The sequence below is a fragment of the Pinus tabuliformis genome, chromosome 8, assembly GCF_031772625.1.
Source record: "Pinus tabuliformis cultivar Carrire ecotype Pingquan chromosome 8, CPIR1, whole genome shotgun sequence".
Classification (NCBI taxonomy): Eukaryota; Viridiplantae; Streptophyta; class Pinopsida; order Pinales; family Pinaceae; genus Pinus; species Pinus tabuliformis.
In genome coordinates this window covers 1,876,062,844-1,876,084,317 of record NC_142294.1, presented here as the reverse complement: position 1 = coordinate 1,876,084,317, position 21,474 = coordinate 1,876,062,844, and the positions used below count along the sequence as shown (strand labels likewise).

Here is a 21,474-nt window from a genome sequence, read left to right as displayed (position 1 = left end):
TATGTTATCCTCCTCAAGCTTGTTAAAAATAAAGAGGTACTTGCCAGAAATGGTGGGGGAAAAGAGAGAAGAATGAGCCTATTTGTTACCTTTTGTCTCAGAAGAAACTTTATTACCACTCTTGGACACGACACTTTTCATTCACCTGGGTTGGGAAATCTTTTACCTCACAGTTGATCAAACCACTTTTGAAAGTTTTCAACTGGGTTCCGGGGATTAACCTTGAGTTATTTAGCACCAAACCATCTGTCGTGTCGTTATGTGTTCAAGAGGTCTGCAAACAAAACTTTCATCTGCAAAATACTTGTCATCCATTTGACCATCCCTGAGTCAGTCCTTACAGCAACATTTCTTCAACTTGAACAATGATTTCGTGTTGTGGGCTTGCCTGCAACGGGTCACTTTCTATCGACATCAACACATTATCTAGAGAGATGACTTAGAAATCGTCAGTGCCTTGAAGTCTGCATGCATCAATGGCAGGTTTCTCGCCTTTGACGTCAGTTTACATCATTGACTTTCGATCGAAGGATTCCTTGAAATGTTCGACACCAACTCATTCATTCACATCTCATGGATTGTACTGGGTACTTTGAGAACCATTGACATTACTGGTGGTCTCTCTCACGCTTGTTAACAGTTCAGATCATCGACTGGTAATCAAGTGGTTTCTACCATGTTCGACATCGACTCATTTATTCGCATGGCTAGAATCGTACCAATTCGAGAAGTAGAAATGAAGACCCTGGATCTAGTTTCCACCATCCAGGCTGCGAGGAGTTTTGTATTCATTATCTAAGTAGACTAATCATAAACAGATGGCTGCGCCCATACTGTGTCTACAAAAGTCTATGATTATGATGTACTGCAAAATCATTTCTGTATCAGAGTAGTTAGTCAGTTAGTTAAAGTTTTAATCTGAGTATGGGAATGCCTACCTCAGTGATGATATAATCTTATACATGTATTTTGTGTTGAAAATTGCAGGTTCTGACCAGGTTCTCCACGAGATAATCCTCGAAATGATAAAGCGCTTCACCCTTCCTAGATAATACAAAACCCTAATCTATTCCAGGCTTCGCACTTTAGGGGGCAATCTGTTACACTAAAAAATGTCACCATGGCTATTTACAGTTGGTATGGCTCTATCAACAGTCATACTACCCTCTTAAGCAAGTCTTATGCCTCTGCTATCCATGTCAAACTCCAAGAAAGAGAGAAAGTCTTTATAAATATGTTTATCTCTGGGTACGCAGGTTCTCTCAAACCTTGCCTGCGGGTACGCACCTATTGTTCATAAGGTCTGCGTCCAAGGACGCTCTGTATGTAAAGGGGCAGGTGCGTCCCTCTGAAAAGGTTAAAATGCGCAAGTTTTATCTTCAAAAACTTACTTGTGGTCATTTCTAGAGCATTCTAGAAGGTTGTTTGACGTGTATTGAGCGCCTCCAGATGGTTCATGCACTCCTACCAAAGAGGAACTTATCCCATCAATAAGGGAGTGATCCCATCCAAAGAGGGGACTATCCCATTGATGGTGGACCTGATTAACTTCCTCTTGAGCACTATAAATACAGGCATTGGGCCAGAATGAGGGAGGTTGAAAGCTATACATTTCTAAGGGTAAATGCTGCAGGAATTAGGACTCCCATTTAGAAGCTTGTGAGGAGAGATTGCCATCTTTACTTGTTCTATTTGGAAGTGGGTGAGCTTTGTCAAAGTAGAGGAAGACTTTTGTGGACCCTGGAAGGAGCTTGCACAACACCAAGGCTCAGGTTGTAATGGTTCCTTTTGATTACCTTTAATGCAAATTGGTCCATTCTTCTCAATAACTTGTTGTTTATGGGTTATTTCATGTACTTCTTGGTCTATATGTTGAATATGCTTTGTTTTATGTTATAATCAGGTGCTATTTAATTGTTTGACTGTTGGTGATTGCAGGTTTTGGAGAAAAGGAGGAGCTCATCCAGATCAACAAAGCTTGGACTTCTACAACAGCGTTTGGACAAAGGTAAGAACGAAACACTTGATTTCTCATATCATAATGTATGTTTAGAGAAGGATAGCTCCAGTTTGTTTTGTTTGTCATTAGAACGTCTTAGACTTCTAGGAAGGTCGGTTGTGTCCGCACTTTTGACTGATTCCGTGTGACAGGCATCAAGAGATTGGCTATTTTCTCTAAAGCTCTGGCAGCCAAGCTCGGTTGGAGCTTACTTACTGCCGACAGTCTCTGGACCAGGGTGGCTTACTCTAAATATATTAAGCCACTATCTATACTAGATTGGCTCTGTATCAGACATGGGCACAACATACACTACTCTAACATCTGGAAAGCTGTCATTGATTCTATACCATTGCTGAGAGAAGGCATCACTTGGCGGATCAAAGAAGGGAATGTTGTTCGTATTGGAGTGGACCCCTGGGTGGGTTGCGGAAATGCCCACAGACTGTCGGCAGATCTTGTACACTATCTCAACGACAGAGGTATCATTTATATCAAACACATCGGTGACCAAGCTAATACAACCTTCCTCCAGCAGGCTTGGCTAACAGCCAGAACATTGAGCCTGCCCCAACTATGGATTGATGAATGGAAGGACTTCATCTCTGCTCTCGCCCAAGCCAATATCAGAATCACGGAGGGTCCAGATGAGATTATATGGGCGCATGCCAAACATGGAGCGTACTCACCCAAGTTGGGATACCTTAAGCTTATGGAGGCATATAAACCACCTGAAATTCTTACCACCTGGAAGACGATTTGGAAATTAAAGGCCGCGCCTAGGACTAGACTTCTGATGTGGAATATCATTTTTGATAAAGTCCCCACAGGTTCCAATCTTATGAAGCGATCTTTTTTTGGACCATATCGCTGTCATCTCTGTTTAAATGCTGAGGAGACCACGGAGCACCTATTTCGTACCTACAGCTCGACCACCCATTTCTGGTAGTCCATTACACTTCATATTCCGCAGCTGAAGCATTGGCATGGGAACTCCCTTCAGGAGGCTTGGTCCACCTGGTGTTCTGAGCATTCGGGTAAAGCCAAGAATCTACCCTTGCTGATCTGTTGGGCTATATGGATAGCCCGTAATCTTGCCATATTCCAATTGAAGCGACCTCACTGGCCTTCGATCATCCTCCATACAGTGGCAGATTACAACTTATTACCTGAAGAGGATACTGTCACTGCACCGAGAACTCTCTCTCCTATCCCCATTGATCACTCTAAGCCTTGGGCTTTTTTCGATGGCTCGACCCAAGATGATGGTTGTGGGGGGGGCGCTATTCTTCATCTAAATGACAGACACTGTTATAAGATTCAAATTAACCTTGGTAGAGGCACTAATAACTTCGTCGAACTCATCACAGCCAAACACATTATTCATTTTGCTATCCTTAAACAATGCAGACACTTACAGATTTTTGGTGATTCCAAAGTTGTTTGCAATTGGCTTAATAATGCATCTCATTGCCATGCATTTGCTTTAAGACATATTTTGGAGGAAGCTAAGAGATTGACTATGTCATTTGAATCTTTTGTCTGTCACCATATCTACAAGGAACAGAACACCATTGCAGATCAGCTCTCCAAAGAGGCAGCGCACAGAATAGGAGAGGACTGGTGGATACAGGAGGACATCGATGGTACATATTATCAGTACTATCATCGACCATTTGAAGAACATTTTGAATGATGGGCTATAAGCCCATACATATGCAGATATTTTTGTTTTACTTTCAGTATGTAGATACAGACATAACTGCACATCTTATTGTTTATATTACAGTATATATTGCTCTCTGCGAAGAGCAAAGCATAAATTTTGAACTTTGAACTGACTTATCATCATGCTCCCTGCGTGGAGACTTATTTAGCTGCTAGTGAACTCGACAGGCTTAAGCCTGTTTTTGAATATGCTTCGGCATCTGCAAAATGTAATTTTCTTAATCTTTAATGAAAATTACGACTTTTTCCCAGGGGAAAAAAAAACTATGTATATATTATGAAAAAATTATTTTCTATGGTTAAGAAGTTTTAATAATAAAAAACCATTTTAATTTGTGTGATAAAATGTCTTGATATACACTTGATGTAAAATATTTCCATGTAAATTAAATATATATTATATATCATTTTAGAATAACTATGTATATATTATGAAAAAATTAGTTTCTATGGTTAAGAAGTTTATTCGGTCCTATATATACTCTGGTCCTATATATACTCTATTTAGTATTCAAAAATACAATTTAAACAATGAAAAATAACACATTGTATTTTGCACTCTAAAGAAATTTACACGTGACTCAATTTGTATTTTACACTCTTTGATCTCTCGGCTCATGTGACACCCATACTTAAAATGGATCTATCTTGGTTTATTAAAAGAACAAATCATAAACCTCAATACATTATTAATATAATAATAACCACAATATAACAAATAATTTAATTTATTTATGTTAGGAAGGTTCTAACTCCATACTTTACCATATGACTTTCGTGAGAGTTTTTCAAACATGACATTAATCGTAATTCAAGAAACTAAACCATCAAACCATTAACATGTTATTATACCTACCGCACCCATGGTATTACACATTTAATTTTGTGTTGATTGTGTATTAATTTGTCTTTGACCAAAAATTTATCCCGCTTATCCATAGTTTTACATTAGGAATTCATTTATTATTATTATTTACATTTATTTATTTGTAAGATAATTGGTTGAGGTCTTATTATGGATTGTTTAGTAAGTTTTATTTCTATTAGTTACTAATTTTTTGTTTTTAGTTTTATTTCTTTTTTATTTTTTATTTTTTTTTTCTTTTTCTATTATTTATAGTTTTTTTTTCAAGACTTATTATTATATTAAAAACATATTTTAATAAATTTAATTATAAAAAATTATATATATTAATAAAAAGCAAAACATACACACAAATGAGCATATGTATTAAAGTGTATATATGTTAAAATAAATAATATTAGTTAATTACGTTTCGTAAATTTTGGTGATGACATATAACAATACAATATTTTATTAGTTATTTTATTTTTGTCATAAAATCTTTGTTTATATAACCCTTGTTTTATATTGTTAAACAGACATGGACAACTCAAACATAGGAAAGATAAAACAGTGAATTCATTTTTTATTAACATAAGATACACATTTATAGTACAATAGGTGACTCTTGGGATTCAGATCCCAAGGTCTCTTGGACTGCTTTGTCCATTCGAATTCCACACTAACCCTTTAGGATTAGGTGTCAACATTCCCCCCCTTAATCCGAAGGGTTATGTATGAGTCCAAGAAGAGAGCTGTAATACAAAATGTGCAAAAAATACATGGTAGCACTAGGCTGAATGTGCTCTATGAAATGTTGGTATAAAGGGCGGTGGTTTAAGGATGACCACCAACACTGGAACGCTTAGTGCAGTTCCAGGAACTCTTCCAAAACTGGCAAGAAACTGAAGTTTTCTGCTAGAGGAAGTGATCCTATTGTTTTAAAGAGGGAAACCTTCAACCATAAAAGGGAGGTCTCACCCCACATAAAAGGTAAAACTTCAACCTGAAAAGGGAAGTCTCAACCTGTGATGGTTTAAGGATAACCAACAACTCTGGAATGCTTAATGCAATTCCTGGAACTCTTCCAAAACTGGCAAGAAGCTGGTGTCTTCTGCTAGAGGAAGTGTTCTCAATCTGTGATCACGGGCATCTATGTCTCTGGCTGCAACTCTGAAACTGGTGTGGCAGGTTGTGGCTCAGGCTCGCTTGATGTGGCTTTGAAGCTTGTAGATGACCATCATTTCCCCCCATGTCAGGTACAAGGTGAGAAGATGGAGAAAACTCAACTGCAAGACTGTTCAATACTCTGGAACAAGTTCTGACATGTGTTTGGAATATCTTCTTGGCTGTTGATGCCCATTGCCAAGAAGCGATCCATCCAAGATGAATCTTTGTTCTTGCAGGATGTTTGTTTTTGAAGCATCTGTGTGAAGAATGGCTGGTTTTATGACAGTGCTCACATGGATGAAGATCAAAACAGTGATCTTTCAGATGGCCAACTCGGTCACAGTGTTGGCATTTCACGATCTGTTGTTTTTGTTGTTGTTGTTGTTGTTGTTGTAGAAGAGGGGCAGAGTCTGGAACAGCTGAAGTTGAACTGTCATGAGGAGCAGGTGAACTGTCATACATGAATCCAGCACTCTGAAACTGAATGGGCTTGGCATAGTCTGGAATATGAAAGGACAAGTCCTTGTCATATCCAAGACCAGTTCTGTGCTTGTTGTGGACAAGCTGTTCCCAAGGACTGATGATGGGCTTGGGAAGTGCAGATTGAGTTTCTGCATCTGCATGTACAATTGCTGCTTTGTAGGATTCTGGATTTGATTGAACTGTAATATTATTCTCTTGCTGTTTATGGGAGTCTGTTTCAATCTTCTGAACAGAAACAGGTTCAGAATGATGACTCCATTGCTGTAATTCTTCGTGCTGTAGCTTTGTTTCAAGCTGCAAAAACTCTATATTCTCTTGTACATTATGCAAACAGTTTCTAATGTCAACAAGAGAAGCTTTGCTTATTCTTACTGTACCATGATCAGAGGAATGTATCAGAGTTTTTAAGAACTCCAATATTTCACCAATTTGATTCATTTATTGATATCTTTACTAAACAAAAAAAATATATCTTGATGCAAAAGTTCAGCAAATCTCTCTCAGAAAATTAGCCCAAGCAGAACAAAAGCTTTTTCCTTCCCTTCAAATTTACAAAATCAGCAAAACTCTTCGCATGGCAGCCAAAGTTTTAACCCAGACCACTCTACCGAACAATACACGAATGGGTCACTAGAGATAAAGATAAGATCGCGCAGCAATGAGTGGAGTGGAAATAGAGATGGATCTGAAAAGAAAATAATACAACAGCAGGATTGAAGTTTTAAAAATGAAGATAGAATTAATGCGTTCAGGCCGTCTAGACAGGAAGATAGAATTCCCTCACCCGACAGAGGGTGCACCGGCACGGATTTTACAGATTCATTGTTTCTGCACTTGCATACTACAGGTATATATCCACAATTTATAACTCTGCATACAAATTACTAAATGCTGAATAACCTGCTGTAACCATGAGTGTACTAATGTATTACTCTCACCAGGAGCTGGACATGATTGACTATTTGAATATACCGTATACTACTGGGGATATTACCAAACAAATCGTTCCACAGCTTTAATACCCTGCTCTTTAAAATCTGCTTCTTGTTAATCTAAGAGGAAACCTCCAGATAATTGTACAGGCACCACAATCTCCAGGAGGCGTTGCTTTTCGACTGTTGGGAACTCGACTTTGTTGAGGGACCACGGTTCCTTTTTGTGACAAGAAATGATGCTTGTTAGAAACCTGAAACCCACGTTCCCTGTGAAATAACTCTTCGCATTCAATCCGGATTAGTGCCGAATTCACAAATCACGATCCAGTGCCAACACGTATCACTTCCAGGCTTGCGATTGCTCCTCGCTAGTTTTAAGAGGTTCTCATTCCCAGAATTCTTGATCCGTCTCTGACTAATGGCAGGGTTCGGAGCCGTGCTTAGCTACCTTAGCTGAAGATATCGAATCTCGATTACAGGGCCGTCCTGGACAGAGCGATGGGCAGACCGAGCTTGGTTTTTGGATGCGATATTCTGTGTTAGCTCGAAAATCAACGTACAACTACGCTATCTGTCCGGAAACCCTTTCTGTGCCAATGATAATACTTCAAGGATCCTGTGCCCAAAACAAGACTGAATCACCAAGTGATTTCGCTTATCTTCCGGCTATGCTTTCTGCGTCAGACGGGTACTAGTAGACTTTGTTGCTTTCCCAATGGTTACAACCGAAGGGACCAATCTTGTGCGTATTCGGCCACTATTCTCCAAGAGAGACAAAAGATGACGACAAGAGATCTTATAGAGAAAATCCTTCCTCTAATCGATTTCAATTTCCACAATTTAATGGTGGCTATTGGGTTGTGAACAGTTAGACCAACATTATATACGAACCGACATGAAACAACTCCATCACATATATAAAGCATGAGTTGAGATTAATCAACGCGCACATAAATCAACGCTCTGACAATTGCATGCACCAGTTTGAATGCCCATTATTGCAAACACAAAATTTATGAACTTAATTGAAAAGTTCTCCAAACACCTGAATGCAAAAGCTTACCACGCTGACAATTCTGTTATCATTCCTCGATTCGCCTTCTCCTGTGTGCCCAGTATTTTGATCGACGAGATGGGCAAAGGAATTGCGGACTTGGCAGGGTTGAACAAGGCTGCCTTGGCTCTACCGACTCAGCTCTCCACCAAGTCGGGTTTCAGCAACAAATTCGTCATTTGTCTCCCCGGTAGCAGAGACATTAATGGTGAGGGAGTCGTCTTCTTCGGCAACGGGCCTTATGTCTTCTTTCCTGGGATAGACGTCTCGAAGCACCTCACCTATACTCGTCTGGTCCAGTTCGGTCAGAATAAAAACCAGCATTACATCTCTGTAAACACCATCCAAATTGACAACAAGAAGATCACAGTCCCTACTGGTACTGTTGCTCGCCTGGATTCAATATATGGCCCCTACTCGTTTACACACAGATTGAGAACACGATAGTAATCTCTCGAAGATGCGGCTTCAGAAATAATCTCCACCGAAAATCATACAATACTCAAACGCATTGGTGGTTTCTTGTTTTCTTTTCGGGCGTTATAGTGGCAGCTGATGATACAATAACTCCAGGGTCTGTGCTTAACGGAAACCAGACAATTGTCTCGAAGAACGGCACATTCGAGCTGGGTTTCTTCAAGCCCAGTGGCGCAGATAAATGGTATGTCGGTATCTGGTATGCGGGAATCTCTTTCAAAACCTGTCCATTCGAGAGACTAGGCGTTACATATGGGATGCGTTACTATGCTCAGCAGAATGGCAGCCAGAATGGCGCTGAACATTTATGCTGCTGGGTCTCTTCTACGCATCCGTCTCCCAACGTTCAGATGTAATAAGTGCAGGCTTGAGCCCAAGAGTAAACATCCTCTTAAAATAACTAAGTAATCAGACCATATCAACGCGTTATTCAAGGAGGCTCAGACAAGCTTGGCAGAGAATGACAACATGTCAGAGAATCTGGCGTTATCTCAGGGCGTAGAAGATCTGCCCAAATGCAGAAAGCAACCCAGATTCTACAACTGTTACAATAAAAGATACCCTTCCAAACTGTCCATCTCAAAATCAAAATCAGAAAACAGCTATCCACCGTCCAATTCTAAGTTGTCGAATGAATACAAATAGCTAGAGACACAGGGATGCGTAGGTTTACACAGGCCACACAGAAACAAGTGGCTCACAAAATATTGAGCATATTATGAACGAACTTGCTCCGATACCATGTTAAACAGACATGGACAACTCAAACATAGGAAAGATAAAACAGTGAATTCATTTTTTATTAACATAAGATACACATTTATAGTACAATAGGTGACTCTTGGGATTCAGATCCCAAGGTCTCTTGGACTGCTTTGTCCATTCGAATTCCACACTAACCCTTTAGGATTAGGTGTCCAACATATATAAATCTATATAATATTTAACATTAAAAAAAAAGAGGTTAAATGTCATATAAAAAAACATTAATAATTATTAATATTTTATAATTTTATGTCATTAATAGGCAACAATTAATCAACAAATTTGAATTTATAACTTTATTCTACATCATTCTACAAGTTTAGTTACACATCCTTTCCCTGTTAATAGTGTTTTTTTTGTTTTTTACAGTGATGTGTGGTTTGATGGTAAGTCACATGGGCGAAGCCCTGAGAGATTGAAGTTCAAATCTTATTGAGTACAATGACCTGCTGTAGTGGCCACTAAAAAGGCGGACTCTAGCCAGATTCCCGGACTTGCAAGTGGTTGGTTATACTCTTGGTGTTATGACTTAGTATATCCTATTTTTTTATTTTTAAGTACAGAGTGCCAAATCTAATCTAAGAAAGACCTGGAATCAATTCTCCTAGCGGCAAATCTACTCCTTGAACAACACACCTACCCAATGTGATTAGACCCCTAACCTAATCAGTTTCACTCAACAAACACAATCACCACACATCACTGTGTTCGCCCATGGTGTTTTAACTCCCCAGGTAGCGTGCCCGGAAAGTACTTCAGGAAATGAATAAGTGACCTTCACCGCACTTTCTTGTTAGCCGCCATAACTTGGTCTGATCAGAGACGGTCGGTTCCAGGAGGCAACCAACTCCTTAGGTAGCGTGCCCGGAAAGTACTTCAGGAAATGAATAAGTGACCTTCACCGCACGTTCTTGTTAGCCGCCATAACTCGGTCTGATCAGAGACGGTCGGTTCCAGGAGGCAACCTTCAAGGTCTCGGGAAGGATGTCAAAGATAAACAAATGATATTCAAAACCACAATTTCCTCTCACACTGGAATCTTCGTTCCATTGATTTTCTGGGATGTTGTTTGGATCTTTCCTCTTCCCCCCTCCTCTTGTTAGCACACCCCGGCTGCATTATATAAAACTCCATAACCATTGTGAATGACACTGCGGATGCATTATACAGAAACCCGAAAAGCATTGTGAGGCCAATACCAAATCAAAATGGAAGCACAGTCGTCTACCCCGTTGTAAGGACGAGTTTGGAATATGATTTTCATATTGGATTGTTTTCTTTAGATTTTGATAATATGATTTCATGTCAATTTTGAAATTTTCTTTGTATATTTTGAAAGGATTAGCAGTGGCAGTTGAAGAATTGATATTTTTCTTAGAGGTTGAAGATTTATTTTTATTTGTTGTTAAAAAAAATTTGGTTGTTTAAAGTGGTTTTGGGCAAAATTTGAATTTTGAACTGGGTAAAATTGAGCTTTCTTTCAGGTTGGAACGGATTTGCGGGTAAATTTTTCTTTATTTTTTGGTGTTAATTTGGATTTTCGGGTAAATTATAATTGATTTTTATGTTAATTTCAATGAATTTCATTGAAGCAACATATTTTGGAACGTTTTTAGGATTACCGTTCCTTCGGACTAAGTGTTGGGTATTTTTAAATGGAGAAATACCAAAACCAAGATTCAAACTAAACACAGAGGCAATGCTCTGTTTTACCTCCACAGGATTTTTATACACAGACAGCTTAAAAAAAATTTCACTGAGTAACAGAGGATTTCACCACCATAAAATATTTCTATTCATTAAAACAAAAAAAAACTAATACATCCTCTTTTTCTGAGAGAGATTTACCACTGTAAAATCATTTTCATATTCACTGCTGTGAAAAACAACTTACTGCTGTAACAAAAGTTTACATGAGCTTACTGCTGTAAAACAAAATTTACATTCACTGGTGTGTAAAACAACTTACGCTCCACCATTTTCTTTATGCACTTGCAAAACCACACATGGTTTTCCTTCACCTCTGTTTTTCAATGCCCACACAAAAACATTACAACATATTTGTGCACTGCTGTGCATACACCCTCTGGTTCTTCTTACTGCCGTAAAAAACCAGTTTTCTCTTTACTCCCGTGCGCAATACATACAAAAAAAATCAACACACATAGCCATGTATAAAAAACATAATAAAAAAAACTAACGTGGCCCATAACCATATTAAATGGCCTACACCTAAACTTACGTAAATGCATATATAAAAAAAATACAAATGGGACGTATGCCCATAACCATTTAAAACAGGCCTCCACCAAACAATTACGAACAGCATTAAAAGCCATGACTTTTCTTACACGGCGGTCAAACCATAGACCTTTTACTCCACGTAAAAATTGATTTGACGTGGGCCTGTGCACTTTCCGGAGATCGACGGTGAAGATTTCATGCCCAGATCACTTGGCTGATCCAACGAGGTTCGCACACCAACCTCGGGTAAAACAAACGAACTTTACTGTCCGGGGAAAATGGTTTTGGGGGGTTCGTACACTGGACGCGTGTCTCATGCTGAATGTGTTCGGAGGGCTCCAAGGAAAAACAGCCTTTGCCAAAAGGCGGTGCGAACAAGATAGGTGGTTTTGTTTGGTGGTTTTCGGCTGCGTTGAAATTACACATTTAACACTCCCCTTTAATTTCAACAGCTGGGCATTCGGTCATTCCCAAACACTTCCTCAAAAATTCGAAACTCTTCTGAACCAGTGGCTTTGTCAAGATGTCTGCAACCTGTTCCTGGGTCCTGCAATGTTCTAGGACAATTTCTCCATTGTTCACTAACTCTCTGATGTAGTGAAACCTTGTGTCGATGTGTTTCGTTCTCTTATGAAACACTGAATTCTTTGACAAGGCAATAGCTGAGCTATTGTCACAAAAGACCACTGTCGCTTTTGCCTGCTCCTGGCCTAAGCTTCTCAACATTCTTCTCATCCATACTGCCTGACATGCTGCTGCTGTCGCTGCCACATATTCTGCCTCTGCTGTAGATAATGCTACAATGGACTGCTTCTTAGAAGCCCATGAAATGGCTCCTGAACCCATGTTAAAAACATAACCGGAAGTGCTCTTCCGATCATCTACACTTCCAGCCCAATCGCTATCTGTGTACCCAACCAAATCTGAATGTTCTGAGGCATGATATAAAATTCCAAACATTTTGGTACCTTTCACATACCTCAAAATTCTCTTTGCTGCCTGCCAATGTGCTTCCTTTGGCCTCTCCATGAACCTGGAAATCAAACTAACAGCATACATTAAATCAGGCCTAGTTGCTGTTAAATACATAAGGCTGCCCACAATGCTTTTATACAAGCTAGGATCAAAATCCTTGCTGCTGTCCTCTCTGCTGAGCTTTAATCCCATCACTGTGGGAGTGATTGCTGCCTTGCATTTTTCCATCTTAAATCTGCCCAAAACTTGATTTACATATCTTGCTTGAGATATAAAAATTCCTTTTTCATTTTGATCTACTTCTATGCCTAAGAAGTATCTCAACAACCCCATGTCAGTCATTTCAAATTCATTCTTCATGACTGATTTAAAATTCTCAATGAGATAAATATCATTTCCAGTGAAAATAACATCATCTACATACAAGACAACAATTAAAATTTTACCATCCTTTTCCTTGATGTAGACTGTGGGTTCTCCTTCACATTTGTCAAATTCATTATCCAAGAGATATGAATCTATCCGGCTGTACCATGCTCTTGGCGCTTGCTTCAGCCCATAAAGAGCTTTCTTTAATTTGCACACTTTGTGCTCTTCACCTTTCTTCTCATAGCCAAGAGGTTGTTCCACATAAACCTCTTCCATTAACACTCCGTTTAGGAATGCTGATTTCACATCCATTTGGTAGACTTTCCATTTGTTTTGAGCTGCTATGGACAACACTGCTCTCACGGTTTCCATTCTTGCAACCGGGGCGAAAGTCTCCTCATAATCTCTCCCATACTGCTGCTTGTATCCTTTGACAACCAGCCTTGCTTTATGCCTTTCAATCTTGCCTTCAGCATTGCTCTTGGTCTTGTAGACCCATTTCACACCAATGACTTCTTTGCCTTTTGGTAATTCAACCAAATCCCATGTTTTGTTTCTTTCTATGGCATTCATTTCCTCATCCATAGCTTCTATCCATTTCCTATCTTTAATTGCTTCTTCAAAATGGATAGGATCATCAACATGACAAAACAAGGCAAATAAGGAATTCATTCCTTCTTCATAAATTTCACTTAGATTTCTAAACTTCTTACCTCGTTCACTTGGTGTGCAAGTGCTTGAAGATGCACTTGAATTTCCTCCTTGTGGCGTGCTTGGAGAAGCACTCTCATTTATCCTCAATGGTGTACCTTGCTGTCCTTGTGTTGGTGCTGCTGTTTGGGGATTCATTTCAGCCACCTCCTCTTCATCTTCATCATGAGACAAACAGTTTTTAATGTTCACTGTTTTCTCTATGCTTCCATCCCAAGCTTCCTCCTCAATGAATTGAACATCCCTGCTGACAAAGAACTTCTTGGTAGATGGAATGTACAGCCTGTAGGCTTTGGATTCATCACTGTATCCAATGAAGATGCATTTCTCCCCTTTGCTGTCCAACTTCCTCCTTAGCTGATCTGGAATGTGTGCATAGGCCACACACCCAAAAACTCTCATGTGGGTGACTCCTTGCTTTCTCCCACTCCATGCCTCTTCTGGCACCTTGTTCATCACTGCTTTTGTAGGACACCTGTTTAGTATGTAAACTGCACAATGTACAGCTTCAGCCCAATACTCATTTGGCAAATGCTTTGCCTTCAACATGCTCCTTGCCATCTCCATGATGGTTCTGTTCTTCCTTTCAGCAACTCCATTTTGCTGTGGGGTGTACCGAGTTGTGAACTGTTTATGTATTCCATTTTCTCTACAGAACTTTAGGAATTCATTGGAGATATACTCACCTCCTCTATCAGTTCTCAATACTTTTATGTGCAGCCCGCTTTGGTTCTCCACAAGTGCTTTGAAGTTTTGGAATTTCTCAAAGACTTCACTTTTGTTCTTGAGGAAATATATCCAAGTCCTTCTTGTAAAATCATCAATGAATGTCAAGAAATATAGGCTGCCAGCTAATGATGGAGCTTGCATTGGTCCACACAAATCTGAGTGGATAATCTCTAAGGGTGCCTTTGCCCTTATACTTTTCCCTGATGGAAAACTCTCTCTATGTTGTTTGCCCAATATACAACCTTCACAAAGGCTGTCCGGCTTTTCTATCAACGGTAATCCCTTTACCATTCCTTTTCTGCTCAATAAGTTTAGACCTCCAAAATTTAGATGCCCGAATCTCAAGTGCCATAACCAGTTCTCATCCTTTGGCACGCTTTGGAAGGCCTCTTGGGTGACTGCTGCCATTTCCTTCTTGTTCTTCAAGTCTGCCCGGATCCGGAGAGGGAACATCCTGTTCCTTGTCATTTTTACCTCAGCAATGCATCTTTTGCTGGGTGGTATATCCATGATGGTGCACACATCATTTACAAAATAAACATTGTAACCCTTTTGGATAAGCTGTCCAACACTCAAGAGGTTACATCTCATTCCGGGGACATAGTATACATCTGCTATGGTTTTCCTTTCTCCTTGTTTTGAAAATATTTTTACCTCCCCTTTTCCCATAACAGACACTTTACTATCAGTTCCTAGTGTGACCTCTGATTTCAAATTCTGATTTAACGCTGAGAAGAGGGCTACATTCCCTGTCATATGGTTGCTGCAACCTGAGTCTAAAAACCATATGTCCTCACTATGTGTTTCAGCCATGTTACAAGCTAACAGGACATTTTCTTGACTGTTGTTTTCTCTTGTAACATTTGCACTTTGTCTGCTGTTCATATCATGTTGTTTCTTTCTACAATCACTAGCATAATGTCCATACTTTTTGCAGTAATAGCATTGAACATTAGATTTATCATACCTTTGTCCTTGAGCCTGATACTGATCTCTTTGTTGGCTGCTGCCTTGACCTTGGTTCTGATTTGTATTGCTGCCTCTTCCTTGTGCATTTGATGAGCTGTTCCTTCCTCCTCTATTCTGGCTTCTGCCTCTTCCTCTTCGGTTTCCTCTTCCTTGACCTCTTCCTCTTCCAAAGGACATCTGGGTCTTGAAGGCTTGCTCAAGAGATGAGTTTTCATTCCTACTCAACCTCTGCTCATGAGTCATCAGTGATGCATGTAGCTCATCAACTGAATATCTTGAGAGATCCTTTGTCTCTTCAATGGTGGTGACTATGGCATCAAACCTTGAGGGTAAGACCCTCAATATTTTCTCCACTATTCTTCTATCTTCAATTGTTTCTCCATGAGTTCTCATTTGTGTGATTACACCAATCACATGAGTGAAGAATGATTCAATGTTGTCTGACTCCTTCATGTTCAAGTTTTCAAAATCCTTTCTCAGCATTTGCAATTTTGCTGTCTTCACTCTCTCCATGCCTTGATAGGCTGTCTTGAGGGTTTGCCATGCATTGTGTGATGTTGTAGCTGCTGCTATCCTTGGGAATATACTCTGGTCCACTGCTTGATACAACAAGACAATGGCCTTTGCATCCTTCTTCCTATTGAGTTTCAGTTGATCCTTCTCTCCCTGAGTTAATGCATTGAACTCATTTTCATCTGCTGGTTCCTCAAACCCATATTCTACTAGTTCCCATATATCTTGAGCGATGAACAAAGCTCTCATGGTTATAGACCAGTAGTCATAGTTCTTCCCATTAAAGTGTGGGAGCTGGGTGTTGAACATACCCATGCTTGTGCTTGCCATTCCTTGCATCTTGAACTATGGTTTTAAATCCTTGACTGTGGGTTTTTTTTAAAAAAAACTGACAGTCTTCAGCAATAACAAGAGAAATGCTTTTGGGGAATACCTGAATCCTTCGCTGTCTGTGTCTTCTGTCTGCCTGAGAGATCTTGCTGCAGCAACAACCTTCTCCCTTCAGCTTCTTTAACTTCTTTAAAGAGCCTAAGCCTTGCTCCGATACCACTGTTGGATATTTTTAATTGGAGAAATACCAAAACCAAGATTCAAACTAAACACAGAGGCAATGCTCTGTTTTACCTCCACAGGATTTTTATACACAGACAGCTTAAAAAAAAATTTCACTGAGTAACAGAGGATTTCACCACCATAAAATATTTCTATTCATTAAAACAAAAAAAAACTAATACATCCTCTTTTTCTGAGAGAGATTTACCACTGTAAAATCATTTTCATATTCACTGCTGTGAAAAACAACTTACTGCTGTAACAAAAGTTTACATGAGCTTACTGCTGTAAAACAAAATTTACATTCACTGGTGTGTAAAACAACTTACGCTCCACCATTTTCTTTATGCACTTGCAAAACCACACATGGTTTTCCTTCACCTCTGTTTTTCAATGCCCACACAAAAACATTACAACATATTTGTGCACTGCTGTGCATACACCCTCTGGTTCTTCTTACTGCCGTAAAAAACCAGTTTTCTCTTTACTCCCGTGCGCAATACATACAAAAAAAATCAACACACATAGCCATGTATAAAAAACATAATAAAAAAAACTAACGTGGCCCATAACCATATTAAATGGCCTACACCTAAACTTACGTAAATGCATATATAAAAAAAATACAAATGGGACGTATGCCCATAACCATTTAAAACAGGCCTCCACCAAACAATTACGAACAGCATTAAAAGCCATGACTTTTCTTACACGGCGGTCAAACCATAGACCTTTTACTCCACGTAAAAATTGATTTGACGTGGGCCTGTGCACTTTCCGGAGATCGACGGTGAAGATTTCATGCCCAGATCACTTGGCTGATCCAACGAGGTTCGCACACCAACCTCGGGTAAAACAAACGAACTTTACTGTCCGGGGAAAATGGTTTTGGGGGGTTCGTACACTGGACGCGTGTCTCATGCTGAATGTGTTCGGAGGGCTCCAAGGAAAAACAGCCTTTGCCAAAAGGCGGTGCGAACAAGATAGGTGGTTTTGTTTGGTGGTTTTCGGCTGCGTTGAAATTACACATTTAACACTAAGCAGTCTAAACATAAACATAGATTCTATGCGTTGGTGGATATCTAAGATTAATACATTGGATTTAACTGTAGGAAACTTTTTATATTTGTTGTTTGTTTCTGAAGGGAATAACACGATGGCATTTACTTTGTAATTTTGAATCGGATTGTGATAAATGATGATGGCATTTACTTTGTAATTTTGAATCGGATTGTGATAAATGATGATAAAATTAGTAATTAATTACGGAAATTTGATACAGCCCAAATCTTGTATTTGACCTGCTTCTTCAGTATGGTGGTAATTTATAGAGAAGTTGTTGCAGGTTCACCGTTGGTCAAGATATTGCAAATTTCCTTCTTTCATGTGGAATACTGCCCAGGGCTTGGGAAGAGTCATGTCTTGCAAACCACTCAGAGAGTTATACTCTGAATGAGTATGAAGGCGCTGCATATGTCGCTTTTCCTTCTCTTCATAACATCGAAGGTTTCATCGTCAAAGGGAGTAAATATGGAGAGGGCAATATAGAAGCTCAGAACAACTTCTTTTCTGGTTGTGTCAACGGTAATGGTGATCAACCAGCACTCGTCCATCAGGGTGCTCTCAAGTTGTTCATCCATATCATGGAGAATACAGATTTCCAAGCAAAGGTAAACTAATTTATCTTTCAGGATTGTTTGATCGTAGATTCACTAAAAAGGGGTCTGTGTCTTCACTCATTAGATATGAATTTTTTCAAAAGGGAAAAGTAACGTTGTGTCGATGCATTCTATGATCGAACAGATGCAGGTTTATACAGACTCAAAACAAAGGCAGCTGAAACCCATTATATTTGTGGGTCATTCCTTAGGAGGGGCAGTTGCAACCTTGGCCACACTGTGGGTTCTGGAAAAGAGGCTAAGGAAAATCTCTCCCTTTTGTATTACGTTTGGTTGCCCTCTGGTCGGGGATGAAAGGTTTGTTGAAGCAGTTGGGCGTGAGAATTGGGGAGGCAACTTTTATCACGTGGTTTCCCAGCATGATATTGTTCCTAGGATGCTACTTGCACCATTTGAGTCAATTGTTGAGCCCTTGATTGCGATTTTGCCTTATTGGCAACGCATAATGGCTAATGACATTAAAGATGAAGCTGATTATTTTATTCAAGATGCCTGTAGGACTCTTCTCAATAATGTTCTGCAGTATACTCGTATGGTACCAAACTTTGAGCTTGATTCTCTAAGGAAATTAAATGAAGTTAACGAGGGAAACCCATACAGACCTTTTGGCACTTACATGTTTTGTTCAAGTGAAGGCGCAGCTTGCATTGAGAATTCTGAGATCGTTTTGAAGATGTTTCATCTGACAATGCAAAGCCATGAAAGACCTGATGATAATATCGTACACGACTGTTTGTCAGAGCATATAGGGTATGGTTCTGTTTTGAAACATGTCATAGAGAAGTCCATCAGTGGAGAAAGAATTGCAAAACCTGATTCAGAATCCTCTTACAAAATGGGAATGCTACTAGAGCTCGAAGCCATTGGTGTCGAGGTTCAGGTGATACACTCAATTCCCCTTCCAGCAGAATGGGGAAGAATTCCATCTAGATTTGTCTCAATTTTTATTTCTTCTCTTCGCGTACTAATTGATGCCTAAACCGTGTTTTTAAATTGGTGTTGTCAACTTTGTGCAGAATGATGATGCACCGGTCGCCCTGGAAATTGCAAGAGGAATTGAAAACAAGCATAATACAAATGTTGGTAAGCTAGCAATTGAATTAAGCGAGAAACAGCGTAATATGGCAGAGGTTGAGTGGTATAAGGAGCGTTGTGAGAAGGAAGATGGCATCACATATTATGATTCCTTCAAGAAACTCGATAGGAAGGATATCGATGCTAATCTAGGCAGGGAAAGTCTCGCCAGGTTTTGGGATGACGTCATTGAAAAGTGGGAAACTCGCGATTTGCCGAGTGATTTCCAATCCCAAAATAAGTGGATAAATGCTGGCACTGCGTATAGGAGACTTGTAGAGCCTCTGGATATTGCACATTATTATGGCATATCCAAAGGTAATGGCAACTATCTTTCAGATGGAAGACCCAATCGCTATAAAGTTCTTCAGGAATGGATGGAAGCGAAAGAAAAAACTCGGAGTTCAAGAGGTCAAAGGAGGCGCAGCAAGCCTGCGTCCCTCACTGAGGACTCGTGCTTTTGGGCACATGTAGAAGAGGCTCGCAAAGACCTGGAAAATCTGAAACAACAAGGCCAGCACCAAAGCCTACAAAGTCTTGGAGAGTTTGAAAAGTATGTGACAACCATGAACGACGCTCTCAAAATTTCTGCAGATGTTTTCTTCAAAGGAAGCAGCTTCATGACATGGTCGGAAGAATGGGAAAAATACAAAAGCGATCACTCCCCGCAATTGAGCTCTCCACTCGTTATACGAGATAATGGAAAAGGAAAATAGGTGAATTTGCAAGGTATCTTCTGTTTTTGTGTCGTAATTTCCGCTGCGTACTTTAGATGTAATTTCTGTTTGTAACTGCGAGGCAGCGTACTTTCTTCCGATCAGATTGCCTGTTTTGTTTGACACGTGTCATTTCGTTTCATTGGTTTAAAAATTAGTTCTCTGAAATGTTAAAATGGTTATTCAAGCTGTAATGTTATAATGGTTATGCAGGCTGCACTTATTGAAATTTGTCATTTTCTTTTGGATAGTACATGTTTGACAGATGTCCTTGACATGGAATGTTGCGAAAATAAAATGTCTGCCTATAAGATGTTACTTGAAACGACTTACTACTGCAGTTTTTGAGTTTTTCATGTTGAGAGTTGAGAACGCTGAGAATACACTTTGAAATCCGTCTGATATTTTTAATTATTCTGATATGTGTGTATTTATTTACGTAGGTTTGTAATTTTATTTTTTTTTAAATCTATTGATGAGATTGAATATTCAGAAAATATCCTTCTCATTCCTAATAACCTGGAGGGTTGTGATTTCACCCCCCTCCTCCTTTTTTGCGCGTTAGAAAAAAGTTAATAATAAATTATTTTTATTGAAATTGAAACGATAGTGGCTCTTCACCCACTGTCACTTACCAATCCTCTTTCCTCGTTTCCACAAATTGTCTATTCGTTTTCCCGACTTGCTTCATGGCACCTTCGGGTGGGGTGACTCACAGGGCCATGTGTGATTCCATATATAGAGTTTTATTATTTTTATTTGATTATTTTGATAGCGTTTTTTTTATTGGGATGGGTCACTTCAATTATTTTATTAATTAATTTTTTAAATTTGATGGTTTAAATTGAATGATGTCAGTATATTTTCGTCGTTGTTATCTGATCAATGAATGAAATCGAAAGTGATAATTTTCTTGTATATCTAAATCAAATTATTTATGCACACGTATGAGGATTATGACAAATTAAATTCAAGAAAATAAATAATAAAACATGCATTGATCATTTCATTTTGTTACATCAACCTAAAAGACACATGGATCAAAAAGGAACAAACTACCGTTGGTTTTCCTCAGCGTTGTGAAACGATTAGGACAAATAAAATTCAAGAAAATAAATAATGAAACATGCATTGATCATTTCATTTCGTTACATCCCTAAGAGATGTGGATCAATGAGGAACAAACGATCGACAATTTTCCTCAGGCTTGTGAAACGTGGCACATACAATTATGGGAGCATTCAATATTTCTAAAAAGTGGTTCCTTTAGTTATGAAACGCCTTAGTGTTGGAATTCTTCTCCACCCATGAAACAAAATAAATCAGAAATTGCGAAATTCAATTCGAATCACTAGGGTCTCATATATGGCATGACAAGTTCAGTGCATCTTTCTTCTTCCCTGGATGTTTCCAACAATCATTGCACAACTCTAGACAAGGATCAATATTTGTTCACCCGTAGAGAAGGAGTAATAGCTTTTATATACT

General features: G+C 39.2%; 1 protein-coding gene across 1 annotated transcript; it reads left to right on the top strand.

Moving 5' to 3' along the window:
* The first annotated feature begins 10,388 nt into the window (after positions 1 to 10,388).
* Positions 10,389 to 20,191, top strand: LOC149243870 (lipase-like PAD4). The gene is made up of 4 exons (XM_089367878.1): positions 10,389 to 10,689; positions 17,863 to 18,187; positions 18,321 to 19,076; positions 19,213 to 20,191. Exons 1-4 carry the CDS (start codon positions 10,664 to 10,666, stop codon positions 19,984 to 19,986), a joined length of 1,881 nt encoding a protein of 626 aa, XP_089224004.1. The 5' UTR covers positions 10,389 to 10,663; the 3' UTR covers positions 19,987 to 20,191.
* Positions 20,192 to 21,474: the final 1,283 nt, after the last annotated feature.